A 17,463-nucleotide genomic window follows, 5' to 3' on the forward strand; every position below is an offset into this window, starting at 1 on the left:
TGTTGGTCAAAGGATGCTGAAGAGATACTGCCATTCATGTGGCGTCTACAACGATGCTACTTTTACTAACCTTTTTCGCACAAGTTATTACGCCATGTCATGTCATGTTCCATCTGTCCTATAACATGTTCTGTTCCATGTTCCATCTGTCCTATAACACTTATCCTACAATAGAAGTGGCAGGGCCCTCCCACCTCCCTCGTAGTTCTCCCACCTCCCTCTCCCCTCAGGGTCACCCGTGGAACCCCTCATTCCTCTCTGGGATCTTCTGAGCCTTGGCGCAGTCATTGCCGGTGTTGGTGTGAGGTTGATCTGGGGTGGGCAGAGAAACACTAACCACATCAAAGGTGTGACCCCTCGTTTAGAAGTGGACGCCTGAGAAGGTTTCAGATGGCAGCCTTAGAACCTGTGTTTTTTTGCCCATTTTAAGAAATGTTGATGTTCACATTAATAATGTTGTTATGCAGTATTTAAATATAACTGTGCTAGCACATGGTTTCGGCTCGTCTTTTTCACAGACTAGCACACACTTTCCGATTCAACAACACCTTATTTTAATTAGTTTAATGAAAGCCCTTGGCATCAAGAGATGTACTTTTCCAGCGATTTACCTACAGTTATTTCCACATGAATAATTCTCCAGAATCGGGTTTTATTTACAGTAAATCAGATTATATAGATATTATGTAACTCCGTGTGTCTTGAGGTGCTTCCAGTAAGGTAATAACACTTGTACTAAGCACAAATAGAACGGTTTGTGGGACCCTCTTAATTTGTTGCCAATCAAGCAGTGTTGGCTGGTGGAATTTGAGACTGGTGTGGCGTATGCAGAACAAATCAACGTATGCGAGCGAGCGTAGCGAGCGAGGCGGACGGAAATAAGGAGGGTTCGGAGGGGTTCTCCCCCGTCAAGAATTTTTTTTTTAAAAAGGCATCTTTTTGGTGCTATTTTCAGCACTATTTCTGGGATAAATGGACTAAAAATTCAGTTCTTCTAGGCATTCATAAAAGAAAACTCATATATTATTTCAGGGAATTTCTGGGTTGCCAAGCAAGTCTGACTTCTGAAGAGGGCTAGGGTACTAAGCAAGACTGCTTTGGCTCCACCCTTTCCAATTGATAACACTAGTTAGTGATGTAAACAAGTTCAATGGACAAATCTGGGGTCCACTCTCCGGTGGGAGCTCCAGGGTCCTTTGAGGAAGACAGGGCGCTTTTAGCTGCTCTCGTCATGGTGGCTGGAGAATGAATAGACGGGAGAGGATACCCAGGGCAGTGCGCACCAGCCTGGATATACCACACCAGTGAAAACACTTCTCCCGTTACTGTTGCCACCACGCACCTGGCCTCCCAGGGCCCTTCACAGCTGTGTGTGCATACAAACATTCACCGGTCCCCTTTCCGCCCTCAGCCGTGGTTCGTTGAAGAGTGAGTGACCGAGTCATAACATGCCCACCGGGTGTTGCCTTGAGTAACCGCACCATGAGTAGAAGCAACACAATATTTGTAGTGCTTCGAAACGGCAGGGGCACAGTATGAAGTACTGCATGAAAAAGTATTTTTTTTATATTTATAGTTGACTATCGGGTACCATGGCACTAAATGTCAGGCACAGAAAATGTGCTAAGGTTTGCTAATAAGCGACTGGGTTTCAAAATGCCGACCAGGATAAGTCTGTTTATCAGACATTGTCCCATGAAATGCACAGAACCATGAAACCACCTTCCGCCCCTGTGTCAATATAGTCATGAGGCGACACTCTGACCAGGCTCTGGGATATGGCGTTCCCATCATACACATAACATTTAATACCATTCCCATCAGATATACAGCCTTGGAATATAGTATGAAACGCCCATCTGAGACTGTGGCTCGTACTTGGGAAAATAGGCGGGAGACGCCAGTGCAGACAGACAGACTTCTGTGAGGCAACACTCCTTGGAAAACAGAACTGTTTGTGCCTCTTCTTCGGGCCACGATCCAGGTACATTGTGCAAGTAGTAAACAAACCAATGTGCAAAGTTTTAAGTAGCATCAACTGCTGTCTAGCAGAATGTAACTGTTCCCATAAGCACTGCACAGTGTAATGCCACTTCGGGCACAACAGGGGGGCAGAGGTAGGGAACGAGTTAACTGGATGGGACAGAGAGAGTAACTTTATGAAGGGGAGAAAGAGTAAGACTAACAATTTGCAGAGGTGGGGAGGGCAACAATGAGGAAAGAAAATACAGTAACAATGAGAAAGAGCAGGTAGGGTAACTGAGGTGGGCAGAGAGAGTAACAATGAGAAAGAGCAGGTAGGGTAACTGAGGTGGGCAGAGAGAGTAACAATGAGAATGAGTAGAGTAACATTGAGGTGGGCAGAGAGAGTAACAATGAGAATGAGTAGAGTAACACTGAGGTGGGCAGAGAGAGTAACAATGAGAATGATTAGAGTAACATTGAGGTGGGCAGAGAGAGTAACAATGAGAATGAGTAGAGTAACATTGAGGTGGGCACAGAGAGTAACAATGAGAATGAGTAGAGTAACATTGAGGTGGGCACAGAGAGTAACAATGAGAATGAGTAGAGTAACATTGAGGTGGGCACAGAGAGTAACAATGAGAATGAGTAGAGTAACATTGAGGTGGGCAGAGAGAGTAGCTGAGAGAAGGGACAAATAGAGTAACAATGAAACGGGCAGATAGTGTAACACTAATGATTTGCTGCGGGGTAACACCTTGTGGTGTGGACAGGACAACAGTGAGGAGAACAAATATAGTAACACTGAGAAAGGGGGGCTAGAGTAATAATGAAAGAAGCAGATAGAGTAACATTGACAAGGGGCAGAGAGAGTAACATAAAGAAGGGGCAGAGAGAGTAGCATTAATAATTGGCAGAGGAAGTACCCACTCGGGGGTGGATAGGGTAACACGGGCGCGAGCATACAGAGTAACACTGAAAAAGGGAAGATGTAATAACACTGTGGAGCATGGTTATAATACACTCATGTTGCAATGTAGCAAATCATCAAGATCTTTCTAGACAACGTAGATGTCACCTCCACCAATTTCCTTGAAAAAGGTTGTAAACGTTCTTCTAAGAGGCAAACCTCTAGTCATGTCTATTAAGAGCAGTATGCGCTAATGACTGAAGTAGAAGCCATCAAAACGTAATTGGGGAAAAGCTGTGCAAGAGATGAGTGACTGAAATACACATAACTGCTTAGAATATACGGGGGTGTTACAGGAAAATGTGTGCAAGTGCCATCACTTCGGTCAACAGCAGAAATAAAGTGGAATTCTTGGACCGAGGATGCAGCCATCCTTCACAGCGACAGTGCGGGTTGCCGTCTCTTTACCACCGTACTTGTGGCATTTCACCCTATCTCTGTCTTATGTTTCTAGTTTTATCCGATTGAATCTGACAATTTGAATAGCAGCAATCTAAAAGAGAGGGCTTCACACCGACCACAAAGGCAGACAAGCCTTCATTGCGATGTCAGAGCTTATAGATCTAGAAAGGTCAGACCATAAAGAAGCAGCCCCGATGGAAGAGAAAGATAAGTTGCAAGCCCTCACCAAGCACAATTTACTCTTTAATTGTTGCTCTCACATTACCAATTATCAGACAACCAGCAAGCAACCTATCAGCTCCAAACTCTATAAGGCAAATATTAAAACCCAATATGTTGAACTGCCGAGTCCAGCAGAGATTAAATGACATATAAACATCAATCAGTACATACGTGATGATTTTACACCAAAGCATTTTAGATTCCTTATCCTTGACGACTATATCAGAACCTAAAGTCACTGTATCATAAATTGGGCAAGGTGTTTTCACTGGTGTGGTATATCCAGGCAGGTGCGCACTGCCCCGGGTATCCTCTCCCAGCTATTCATTCTCCAGCCACCATGACGAGAGCAGCTAAAAGCGCCTTGTCGTCCTCAAAGGACCCTGGAGCTCCCACTGGAGAGTGGACCCCAGGTTTGTCCATTGAACTTGTTCCCATCACTAACTAGTGTTTTCTATTGGAAAGGGTAGAGCCAAAGCAGTCTTGCTTAGTACCCTAGCCCTCTTCAGAAGTCAGACTTGCTTGGCAACCCAGAAATTCCCAGAAATACTGTGAGTTTTCTTTTATGAATGCCTAGAAGAACTGAATTTTTAGTCCATTTATCCCAGAAATAGTGCTGAAAATAACACCAAAAAGATGCCAATTTTATTTTTTTTTCTTCACGGGGGAGAACCCCACCGAACCCTCCTTATTGCAGTCGGCCTCGCTCGCTACGCTCGCTTGCATACGTTGATTTGTTCTGTATACGCCACACCAGTTTCAAATTCCACCAGCTGCCACTGCCTCTGAAGTGTGTTCTGATGATACATGTGCTCTGTTCATTGTTCTTTAGTTACATTTGACAGATGTGGCCAATAAAGGGTTATACCTGTTAATTGATTTACTCAGCATCAAAGAAGTTGCAAGTTAAACTACAATTCCCATGAACCCTAGGGATGTGGATGGATGCCTGCAGTCGAGGGCAGGAGCCAATCAGCACACAGAGGAATACTTGCAGCCGTTCTCTCTTTCCAACCAATCCTTTTTCGTCTGCTCCTGGGAGTTAACTGATGGGGGGATGTGGGGGGCCTCTCCTGGGGCAGGGGGGCCTGTGTGCGGGGTTTTCATGGATAAACCAGGATCCTTGTTCTGAGGACACCTGGGTTATGTTCTTGAGGCAGGTAGGATGGCTGTCTGGGTCAGAGAGGAGGCTCAGAGAGTGAGGGAGCCCCCCTTCCCAGGAGCTCATACCCTGCAGACAGTGTCTCCACACCCAGGCTCATGGGTCACCCAGACTGAGTCTTCCAGCGCCATGCAACGTCATCCTGGCACATAAGAGCCGCTAAAAGCAGTGAGCAGTGCCTTGTCGTCCTCGTCGCAGTCCCTACTCCACGAGCGACTGCTTCTTGTGACACCATTTTCACCAAACTAAATAAACTGCTCATCCCTTCCATAGGGCAGCCCCTCGGTTTGTACAATCTTCATGAAGAGGAAGCCGAGAACCCAAAACGGCACAAGAAATATGGAAAATCTGGGCTGCCGCGAGGAGGATCAGGACTTGGAGTGATGAAGAAACCGGGGCCTGATCTCCTCGCCTCAGTCCTCACTTCATGAGCTGGTTCCCAAGTCCAGAAATCGAGCACGTGAACCCACGGAAGAAGGACTGCTTCCAACTGCAGTGTGAGATATCAGTGTGGCTACATTACAAATGTCCCACATAGACGCCCCTTTCAGTGTCCGCCAGGAAGCCACAACACCCCTCTCCACCGACCCCGCTAAGATTTGACCCTTTCTCTCATAGGCTACAACAAGAGCCTGCTTTAAACACCTGTTCAAAGTTGGAAATGATGGTCTAAGCCGTTGAGCTGAAACATCAAATGTTACAAAAAGGAAATTGCTGTCCTGAATGATTTTATTGTGTCTAAGTAGATCTAAAGCAACTCTGTGAACATCTATGATTCGTAAATGTTCCTGCTGCAGCGAGGATGGAGATGGAACATACCCAGCAAAAACAAGGGGCATGCGGACTAAAACTGCATACCGCTTTGCAAACACCTCCTAAGACACGGCCCTGTCCCGCTCTCTCCTTAGTTCTCGCGCACAATCGGGCTGCCTCGTGCCACGCACACACCTTGACACCATGGTACAAAGGTATCTGCATTATGTGTAGCATATGTTATGTACTGGATGTGAGCTGTACACTGCAGCACATCTGAAAGGATGGAGGACTGTTGTAATGTGACATCCCTCAAGCATCAAAGACACCCCATCGAGGACTGTAGTGATGTGACATCCCTCGAGCATTAAAGATGTCCCAGTAAGGACTGTAGTAATGTGACATCCCTCGAGCATTAAAGACGCCCCAGTAAGGACTGTAGTGATGTGACATCCCTCGAGCATTAAAGACGCCCCAGTAAGGACTGTAGTAATCTGACATCCCTCGAGCATTAAAGACGCCCCATCGAGGACTGTAGTAATGTGACATCCCTCGAGCATTAAAGACGCCCCAGTAAGGACTGTAGTAATCTGACATCCCTCGAGCATTAAAGACGCCCCATCGAGGACTGTAGTGATGTGACATCCCTCGAGCATTAAAGATGTCCCAGTAAGGACCGTAGTAATGTGACATCCCTCGAGCATTAAAGACGCCCCAGTGAGGACTGTAATAATGTGACATCCCTCGAGCATTAAAGACGCCCCATCAAGGACTGTAGTATTGTTACATCCCTCGAGCATTAAAGACGCCCCATCAAGGACTGTTGTAATGTGACATCCCTCGAGCATTAAAGACGCCCCATCGAGGACTGCAGTAATGTGACATCCCACGAGCATTAAAGACGCCCCATCGAGGACTGTAGTATTGTGACATCCCTCGAGCATTAAAGACGCCCCATCAAGGACTGTAGTGATGTGACATCCCTCGAGCATTAAAGACGCCCCAGTGAGGACTGTAATAATATGACATCCCTCGAGCATTAAAGACGCCCCATCAAGGACTGTAGTATTGTGACATCCCTCGAGCATTAAAGACGCCCCATCAAAGACTGTAGTATTGTGACATCCCTCGAGCATTAAAGACGCCCCAGTAAGGACTGTAGTAATCTGACATCCCTCGAGCATTAAAGACGCTCCATCGAGGGCTGTAGTATTGTGACATCCCTCGAGCATTAAAGACGCCCCATCAAGGACTGTAGTATTGTGACATCCTTCGAGCATTAAAGACGCCCCAGTAAGGACTGTAGTAATGTGACATCCCTCGAGCATTAAAGACGCCCCAGTGAGGACTGTAATAATGTGACATCCCTCGAGCATTAAAGACGCCCCATCAAGGACTGTAGTATTGTGACATCCCTCGAGCATTAAAGACGCCCCATCAAGGACTGTTGTAATGTGACATCCCTCGAGCATTAAAGACGCCCCAGTGAGGACTGTAGTAATGTGACATCCCTCGAGCATTAAAGACGCCCCAGTGAGGACTGTAATAATGTGACATCCCTCGAGCATTAAATACGCCCCATCGAGGACTGCAGTAATGTGACATCCCTCGAGCATTAAAGACGCCCCATCGAGGACTGTAGTAATATGACATCCCTCGAGCATTAAAGACGCTCCAGTGAAGAATGTAGTAATGTGACATCCCTCGAGCATTAAAGACACCCCAGTAAGGACTGTAATAATGTGACATCCCTCGAGCATTAAAGACGCCCGAGTGAGGACTGTAGTAATGTGACATCCCTCGAGCATTAAAGACGCCCTAGTGAGGACTGTAATAATGTGACATCCCTCGAGCATTAAAGACGCCCCAGTGAGGACTGTAATAATGTGACATCCCTCGAGCATTAAAGACGCCCCCTCGAGGACTGCACTAATGTGACATCCCTCAAGCATTAAAGACGCTCCAGTGAGGACTGTAGTATTGTAACATCCCTCGAGCATTAAAGATGCCCCATCGAGGACTGTAGTAATGTGACATCCCTCAAGCATTAAAGACGCTCCAGTGAAGACTGTAGTAATGTGACATCCCTCGAGCATTAAAGACGCCCCAGTGAGGACTGTAATAATGTGACATCCCTCGAGCATTAAAGACGCCCCATCGATGACTGCAGTAATGTGACATCCCTCGAGCATTAAAGACGCCCCATCGAGGACTGTAGGAATGTGACATCCCTCGAGCATCAAAGACGCTCCATCGAGGACTGTAGTAATGGGACATCCCTCGAGCATTGAAGACGCCCCATCAAGGACTGCAGTAATGTGACATCCCTCGAGCATTAAAGATGCCCCATCGAGGACTGTAGTGATGTGACATCCCTCGAGCATCAAAGACGCCCCATCTAGTACTGTAGTATTGTGACATCCCTCGAGCATTAACGACGCCCCAGTGAGGACTGTAGTAATGGGACATCCCTCGAGCATTAAACACGCCCCAGTGAGGACTGTAATAATGTGACATCCCTCGAGCATTAAGGATGCCCCAGCGAGAACTGTAGTATTGTGACATCCCTTCAGCATTAAAGACGCCCAGCGAGGACTGTAGTAATGTGACATCCCTCAAGCATTAAAGATTACCGGCGAGGACTGTAGTAATGTGACATCCCTCGAGCATTAAAGATGCCCCAGTGAGGACTGTAGTAATGTGACATCCCTCGAGCATTAAAGACGCCCCAGTGAGGACTGTAGTAATGCGACATCCCTCAAGCATTAAAGATGCCCAGCGAGGACTGTAGTAATGTGACATCCTTCGAGCATTAAAGACGACCCATCGAGGACTGTAGTAATGTGACATCCCTCGAGCATTAAAGATGCCCAGTGAGGACTGTAGTAATGTGACATCCCTCGAGCATTAAAGATGCCCCAGTGAGGACTGTAGTAATGTGACATCCCTCGAGCATTAAAGACGCCCCAGTGAGGACTGTAGTAATGCGACATCCCTCAAGCATTAAAGATGCCCAGCGAGGACTGTAGTAATGTGACATCCTTCGAGCATTAAAGACGCCCCATCGAGGACTGTAGTAATGTGACATCCCTCAAGCATTAAAGACGCTCCAGTGAAGACTGTAGTAATGTGACATCCTTTGAGCATTAAACACGCCCCAGTGAGGACTGTAGTAATGTGACATCCCTCGAGCATCAAAGACGCACCATCGAGGACTGTAGTAATGCGACATCCCTCAAGCATTAAAGACGCCCCAGTGAGGACTGTAGTAATGTGACATCCCTTGAGCATTAAAGACGCCCCATCGAGGACTGTAGTAATGTGACATCCCTCGAGCATTAAAGACGCTCCAGTGAAGACTGTAGTAATGTGACATCCCTCGAGCATTTAAGATGCCCCATCGAGGACTGAGGTAATGTGACACCCCTCGAGCATTAAAGACGCTCCAGTGAAGACTGTAGTAATGTGACATCCCTCGAGCATTAAAGACGCCCCATCGAGGACTGTAGTATTGTGACATCCCTCGAGCATTAGCAATGCCCCAGTGAGACTGTAGTAATGTGACATCCCTCGAGCATTAAAGACGCTCCAGTGAAGACTGTAGTAATGTGACATCCCTCGAGCATTTAAGACGCCCCATCGAGGACTGAGGTAATGTGACATCCCTCGAGCATTGAAGACGCTCCAGTGAGGACTGTAGTAATGTGAAATCCCTCGAGCATTAAAGACGCTCCAGTGAGGACTGTAGTAATGCGACATCCTTCGAGCATTAAAGACGCCCCATCGAGGACTGTAGTAATATGACATCCCTCGAGCATTAAAGACGCCCCAGTGAGACTGTAGTAATGTGACATCCCTCGAGCATTAAAGACGCCCCAGAGAGGACTGTAGTAATGTGACACCCCTCGAGCATTAAAGACGCCCCAATGAGGACTGTAGTAATGTGACATCCCTTGAGCATTGAAGACGCTCCAGTGAGGACTGTAGTAATGCGACATCCTTCGAGCATTAAAGACGCCCCATCGAGGACTGTAGTAATATGACATCCCTCGAGCATTAAAGACGCCCCAGTGAGACTGTAGTAATGTGACATCCCTCGAGCATTAAAGACGCCCCAGAGAGGACTGTAGTAATGTGACACCCCTCGAGCATTAAAGACGCCCCATCGAGGACTGTAGTAATGGGACATCCCTCGAGCATTAAAGACGCTCCATCGAGGACTGTAGTAATGTGACACCCCTCGAGCATTAAAGACGCCCCATCAAGGACTGTAGTAATGTGACATCCCTCGAGCATTGAAGACGCTCCAGCGAGGACTGTAGTAATGTGACATCCCTTGAGCATTAAAGACGCTCCAGTGAGGACTGTAGTAATGTGACATCACACAAGCATTAAAGACGCCCCAGAGAGGACTGTAGTAATGTGACACCCCTCGAGCATTAAAGACGCCCCATCAAGGACTGTAGTAATGTGACATCCCTCGAGCATTGAAGACGCTCCAGCGAGGACTGTAGTAATGTGACATCCCTTGAGCATTAAAGACGCTCCAGTGAGGACTGTAGTAATGTGACATCACACAAGCATTAAAGACGCCCCAGTGAGGACTGTAGTAATGTGACATCCCTTGAGCATTAAAGAGGCTCCAGTGAGACTGTAGTAATGTGACATCACACAAGCATTAAAGACGCCCCAGAGAGGACTGTAGTAATGTGACATCCCTCGAGCATTAAAGACGCTCCAGTGAGGACTGTAGTAATGTGACATCCCTCGAGCATTAAAGATGCCCCAGTGAGACTGTAGTAATGTGACATCCCTCGAGCATTAAAGACGCCCCAGAGAGGACTGTAGTAATATGACATCCCCCGAGCATTAAAGACGCCCCAGAGAGGACTGTAGTAATGCGACATCCCCCGAGCATTAAAGACGCCCCAGAGAGGACTGTAGTAATGCGACATCCCTCGAGCATTAACAATGCATTAAAAAAATAGGGGCCTATTAGCAACAACTAGCGATATTTATCGTTAAATGCGCCTAGCGCAAACATTTTTATCGCTTGCTATCGCCGGATATAATTGCAGGGATAACGTGCTATTAGCAACGTCGATCTCCAATGCGATAACATTCCGGCAATAGCGGCAAAATTTGAGAACATCGCTGGAAATTCAGCGATATTATTGCATTAACACCAATGGGGGCTTAATGTGATAATCCACCGCCCATTGACCGTACAGGTAAGTCAACTTTTTAGCAGGCGTTGGTTTCTAGCGATTTTTTTTATCGCTTCGCCTGCCTTGCTAATAGGCAATAGCTGTGTTAGCGACTTCTTTCAGTCGCTAACAGTTTGGGTAAACCCCCCACTTTGCATGTCATTAGCGATAACTATCGCTGACATGCAAAGCAGGCTCCAAACCTGTAGCTGTCGCCTAAAAGCTGTCGCTAACTGCTGTTAGCGACAGCTTGATAATAGGGCGATAAAAATATTGTCGCTTCAGCTGGAAAAAGTCCTGCAAAAGCGGCGATATTGCCCTTGCTAATATGGCCCATAGACCTCTCGTCTCTTCGTCACACTCAGGAGGTTAATGGTAAAAAGATCAGAGCACTGGAGGCAACTCCCAACAGTGACCAATGAAATATGGCTGAGCTTTTAATCTCCGTAGCCTATAAATGTATGATATAAAGAAATCTACAAACATTTTGTCATAATAAATTACTCGGAACCCTGTCCGCATCTGACCGGCTCCTTGTTTGAGTTTCCTTTGCCCGTCAGGGCTTTGATGTACTCAGTCCTCCTCGTTCTCTCATGATCCCCAAGTCCCCTTCTTCTCCGGCCCTGAAACCTTTCACAAGACAATCCGGTACCACACAAAGTCTTGCATTTATTCATGTTTCTGAAGAGCAAAGAAAAAGGAATTGGTTTAAGAGACAAAACAAGGTTCCTGCTGAGTGACTTTTCACCTCCTGCGGTTTTTATTCACACTTCCTATACTATGCGCTATTTACAGGGGTCATACACAGTCTACGGTCTTACAACCCCTGAATGTAAGATTGATTTGTGAATAAATGAGGAATGACTCTCAGTAACAACGTTTCTGCAGATTTTTCCAAATCTAATCACACCCTGTCACTGGCCTTTTGCTGATGATAAAAAGCCATGAAGGTACCACAATGTGATGGGATATTGCCTATCCTGCGAAATATGTAACAACGGCTGAAACATGCGACTCTCCGATAACTGCACCTTCCTATCATTCTAAACGCCCCATTGTATCCTCTGATCGATGAAAAAGTAGCTTTTCTGGCCGCTCTCTTTGATGCTGAGGTTGAGGTGAGAGGTTTGTTAAGAATGCCAAGCCTGGATTAATTGTGTTAAAACTCTCAGTAGAGGAGGACCAGTGAGTTGCCTAATCCTGACCTCTTAGGGTTCTTGTGAATTTGAAATTCAAGTATTGCAGGTTTCTAATATATTTCATCCCTTATTCTCTTGATTAACAGAAGCAGAGGCCGGAAGTGAAAGAAGAAAGCACGGTGATCGGACCTTCTGCGAATTCGCAAACGACCCTTCTCGAGAACACGTATGTCAGTATAAATGACGGGATGCTCAACACGTCATAGCTGCCCAGTGATCCTGGTCCGCCCATGTGGATATGCAGATCTACATATGAGAAAACAAACATATCATCCATCTTTGAACAATTCTGCAGCAGAGAATCCCAAAGTAATCGAAACAACAAGTGCAAATTTTTTGTGGACTCGAACAAACAAACCTGACGATTTAAGCGGAAATTGTGAGCAATATGATACTATATTTAATTCCTTGAATATGCATTGAAACTCTTAAAAGAACATCTCAAATCTACAGAATTTGTTGTTTTTCGCATGAAGGAAAAATGTGAACCACATGATCTTTTCTATGGAACGTTTACCGGTGTTTACGCCAACCTCATGTGCCTATGAGCTGACTCCTCCGGTGGCCTGATCGTCCCACACTGCCAGAATCTTCCAATGATGGCCAAATAATGAAAGTTGGCCAAATCTGCAGTCATTCTAAAGTCTTCCAAAGTTGACCAAAGCGTTGAGAGTTGCACAAATCTTCCGATGATACCCAAATCATCGAATGTTGACCAAGACTTCCTCTGCTGCCCACACCGCACCACCATCCTGTGAGTACAGCCACGTGCCAGCAAAGAAGCAAACCTGCGGACTCTCGACTGGAGCAGACCTGCCGGGAGAGCTGTGTCTTTTGGTGTTCCCTTTTTATTTCCATGTGTTTGGACTTCTTTCCTGGTTGGGTTGACTTCACTTGAAGCATGAACAGAACCAGTTCCAAAGTTCAGATCATGTGGACTCAGCAACAGTTTGTGGGCAGCAGAACCTGGACTTGTGTGAACCCCAAAGAAAAGTCTCAGTTATATGTAAATGTGTTCCTTTGAGTTCTAATTTAAGATAACGCTGGTAAACATCCCACCGTCCTGGAGACGTTGCCCATCTCTTGAGGTTCTTCTTGCCTCCTTCCATCAGCTTCGAGGACAGCTGGGTTTTCCTCGCGGTGGTGAAGACTGACTGGTCCACAAAGTAAAGTTCTTCTACACAGCACTTAGGTACTCACTGTTTGACAATCAACCCTTCCCCAGCCCATAGGAAACATTTCACTGCACATTTATTTAAAGACACACCCTTGTCCCACAAGCACAAACCGTCTCCTTGAACCGTTTAGTGTCACAAACACAATAGCGTCTCGAAGAGAGAATGAAATAAGTGGCCCCTACTCTGCTGCTAAAATATCAGAAACATCTGGAGTCACAGATGACGTGTCCTCTGGATGTTTGGGGATCATGGGGTACCCACAGCAGTCGTGTGGCTAGCCGCTGCTTTGCTGCACGCTGGTGACGCTGTGTGATGTCTGCAGTAGATGTCATGTAAGATTCTGAATCACCATCTCTATGGAGCAGCTTCTTGTGTCCCCCGAGCTGTCAAAGGAGTCTTTTACCAAGAATAATGGCGTGGTGTCCTGAAATTCCCTGGCAGCGATGGCTGGTTTCTGCCAAAGGGCAATGTCGCATTATGTAGTATTTCTGTTAAATCCACATTCGCATGTGTGTGTGCGTTTGTGCATACATGCCCAGAAGTGATATTTTCAATGACCTTCTTAACCTGCATTCACCAGTGCCTTTTCAGCTCCACTTGCAGTCGTCCCTGTCTGTTCAGCATTTTACACTGGCTGTGTCTGGGGAGCCATTTTTTATCACTACTTATGTGTGTGTGGTCCGTATTCCCCAGTTCCTACCACTGTGATCAGCTTTTACTATACGTGAGAGAGGGAGGGGTTGACGCTAATAGTTTTATATCACAAGAAGGCATTGTAACACATTACCAAACGCACAAAGAAAGCACACTACTTTATATGCACAAAAGCAAAGCAGATAACTCTACCCTAGGGAGGCAGCGTGTTGGAACAACAAAGACTGTGGTAAGAAGTCCCTGGGAGTTTGGAGCTTCGCGGAGTGCCGCAGGCGGCTTCAGTGCTTGCCCTTCAGGCCGGTGGTGCTGTTTGCTGCAAGACTTCACTGTGATCGCCCATCGTTGAACCCTTCACTGCCTCTCACATTGGACAAGCCATGGGCATGCTTTTGCACACACTCACACACAGTGGGACAAGCCAGAAGCAGGTAGATGCTACCGCTCTGCCACAGCAACCGGCTCCACATTTAGGACACCCAGAAGCATCCTGGTCTTCTAGCGGCTGCACTCCCAGATACTGGGACATGCCAAACGCATGCTGCTGCCACACATTCTACGGCACCCCTTGTTGTTAAAAGAAGAACGTGACATGCTGCTGATCTGAGAGGTCTTACGTAAGATCAGCTGCTTTAGAACAGCAAAAGCCAATCCCATCTGCTCTAGAACAACCTTGAAGAGTTCAGAACAGGAGGCTCTTCGCTAGAAGGTTTCAGAACAGGTTCCAGTACTCTAACTTTGTGTAACACCACCAATGCAGCACACATAGAAGTTACATTCAGCGTTGTTTGTGCAGGAAGGGACTTCTTCCTGCACATAAGCAATCGTTCCCCCGATTGCACACACCTTTGCACTATGATGCAAGGGTGCCTCTGTTGGCACTAGGCTGCTAGATTCAGGGCCAGTGCTAGGGGAAACGCAGGGGTGTGCCGCATTCTTGTGACTACAGAGCATGGCATTAACAATGTTTGCTTAACGCCACACTTCGCCATTCCCTTGTGACTATGCCCAGGGTGGTGTAAAAGAGAACTCGTTCACTCTGCATTACCTACTTCTAATATTCTGAAGTTACATAACAGTAAGAGTGATTTACTTTGTCAATTCACGCTTCCACCGCACCGGCTACTCCCATCCTGTGAATGAATACAATGGTTACGACAAAACTGGACATAGCACAAGACGCCAAAGGCAAAATAACGTGAGACACAAGGAGAGCGCAACACAACACAACACACCACAGTGTACACCAGATGTCAGTGTTGATCCACAGTTTACACCAAGTGTCAGTGTTGATCGACAGTTTAGATTATGTGCCATTGGCGATGAATAGCTTAGAGCATTTGCCAGGGGTGATCCACCGTTTAGATCATGTGTCGGGGTGAGCCACCGTTTAGATCATTTGTCAGGGGTGATCCACCATTTAAAACATGTGTCAGGGGTGATCCAGGGCTCCTTGGTGCCTAGTCTGAGTCGACCTCCCTTTGCTTGGTCTTCTTATTGCACTTTCATATATTCCTTCATTTCTGTCTGATTTAATTGTGTTGTATGTCTCTTGCTTATACTAATTCCAATTGTTTACAGATGTGAAATAAGTCAAATTATGGAGGACATCAAAAAGTGTGTGTGTGTTTACATTTGGAAGTTTTTAAGAAACAGTAATTCCTGCATCTCTGTTTACAAACTCGAAGACAATGCTGTCTGATATCTAGATGGTTAATACGTTTCTTGTTTCTCTGTTTGCAAAGGTGATTAATGTTGCAAAAAAAATGTGCATTTCAATTATGGAGATGTCTTTGAGATAAAAAAATATTTTTGATAGAATGCCATTTTCCTAATAAGAATATTTCTCAGTTGCAATTGTCATACACATCATAGTCCTTGTCACAGTACCCTTGCCCCTATGTCGGACCCCTTCTCATCCCCCCCAAGTCTTTATCTAATTGTTTTGAGCGGCAGCTGAACATCTTTTGCAGAATGGACCCCACGCCAGGTCCATGTCTTGGAGATGATGAGAAGAGCGGTGGGACTCATGTCGTTCAGACCCAGTGTGCATGGACCGCTCAGCGGGCTCGGCATGGAACGCTCAGCGTGCTTGACATGGAATGCTCAGCGGGCTCGACATGGAACGCTCAGCGGGCTCGACATGGAATGCTCAGCGGGCTCGACTTGGAACGCTCAGCGGGCTCGACATGGAACGCTCAGCGGGCTTAACATGGAATGCTCAGCGGGCTCGACATGGAACGCTCAGCAGGCTCGTCACCCACCGATAGTAGTCTTTCCTCTGTTCTTTAACCCGCCCCCATCAGCCTGGGCTCCTCTACCACCACTTCTATTACAGCCATGCTGGACTTCTTCATGAAATACCATTCAAGTTCTTGATTTTGCAGAGGACTCTGTTGGGTGTTCCGCACACACTTTCTCCTACCACAGATAAATTATTTGGGGTGCCCAGAAACCCCCACTATGTCAGCATTATTAATGTCCTAGTGCCCCTTGGAAATCATCTTCGTGACATAGTCCCAGAGCTCTTCTAGAGAAGCTCAGATTAAAAAAAATGTGATTAGTTCAAAATACGCAAGAGTCGCTCAGGCCGCTTCATAGTAGCGTTTTCACCAACACTCACTGGCACAAATGGCCAGTTGTGCAGTTAATCATTGTAAAAAGCAAAATTACTGTGAGATGGAGACCTTTGTTTGGAAATGAGATATTGTATAAGAAATCTAGTGTTTGGTTAAAGAGAGACCGCACAGCCCACTGGCGTAACGAAACTTGAGGGGGCCTCCCTGCAAAGAACATGGAGGGGGCAGCCCCCTTGTACTCACTCAGGAGCTCTCAGGCCAGGGTACTGTGCTGAGGGGGCCGCTGAAGCTCAGGCCTCCACACTGCGGGGCTGCGGAGGCCTTTGATACACCACTGGCACAGCCACCAGGATGAACTAACAAGGCTTCACTGCTTCTTGAATTGCGGACTTTGGCAGCCAAAGGTGGTCTTCGGCCTTCCGAACCCATGCACTGATACTCAACAATAATGTAATACTGCACATTGACTTTATTACACTAATCTGAAGCTAAACCAATGCCAGCATTTGTGTATGTGTAGCAGTGCGAACCTCTATTGATGGAAAATAAAAACAATGTATATTTTACTCATGTTATGCACTTAAACATTGTTGCCTCAATAGTCTAACTTTGTGGTTCGAGCAAACTTTGTATTTTTGTGGTCTTGTACGCGCAGACAATCAGTCTTCATTCAGCTCTACTTTCAGGAATTGTACGGACAGTATTAACTGTTAAGTATTTTGAACCTACGCAGTATTTGCAGGTTTTGGATAATCTGTTTACTAATAAATATGCAACTACTGAAGACTCAATTGTTTTCTTATATTGATTCAGAAATATTTACTGATTGCTTTTCTACACTTAATGGCATAACAAAACCTTAGGGGTCCCTCCTGCAAGGATTGGTGTGTGCCCCCTCATATCCATTACTTGGTTTCCCATTATCCATCTGCACCGGAATTGACCTCACTCCTCCCCACACCGAGGACCTACATAATGGATGCCACAGTGTAGGCACAAAGTGGATGCGTGCTGCTGACACGCCAAAGCAAGCCCGACTGCATCCAACCAAGCCCAGCACCAGGAACCCTGATCCTCCTCCCTCCCGCTACGACCATTCGTGCCCTCGAACCCATCCACTGCTCCACACACAGCTAAGTTGCCTCACCACACAACACCAAAGGGACAATGTCCTGCAC

The 17,463-nt window shown here is 46.5% G+C and overlaps 1 protein-coding gene across 2 annotated transcripts in view; it reads left to right on the forward strand.

The window, feature by feature from the left end:
- The window catches only part of SCARB1 (scavenger receptor class B member 1), a 703,088-nt gene extending 686,019 nt beyond the window's left edge, over positions 1-17,069 (forward strand). For both annotated transcript variants that reach the window (XM_078668029.1, XM_078668028.1), the window contains one exon: positions 11,964-17,069. In XM_078668029.1, the coding sequence (XP_078524155.1) occupies positions 11,964-12,083 (120 nt within the window). In that variant the 3' untranslated portion in view covers positions 12,084-17,069. The remainder of the gene's footprint in view (positions 1-11,963) is intronic.
- The last annotated feature ends 394 nt before the right edge of the window (positions 17,070-17,463 follow it).

The sequence above is a fragment of the Lissotriton helveticus genome, chromosome 11 (assembly GCF_964261635.1).
Source record: "Lissotriton helveticus chromosome 11, aLisHel1.1, whole genome shotgun sequence".
Lineage (NCBI taxonomy): Eukaryota > Metazoa > Chordata > Amphibia > Caudata > Salamandridae > Lissotriton > Lissotriton helveticus.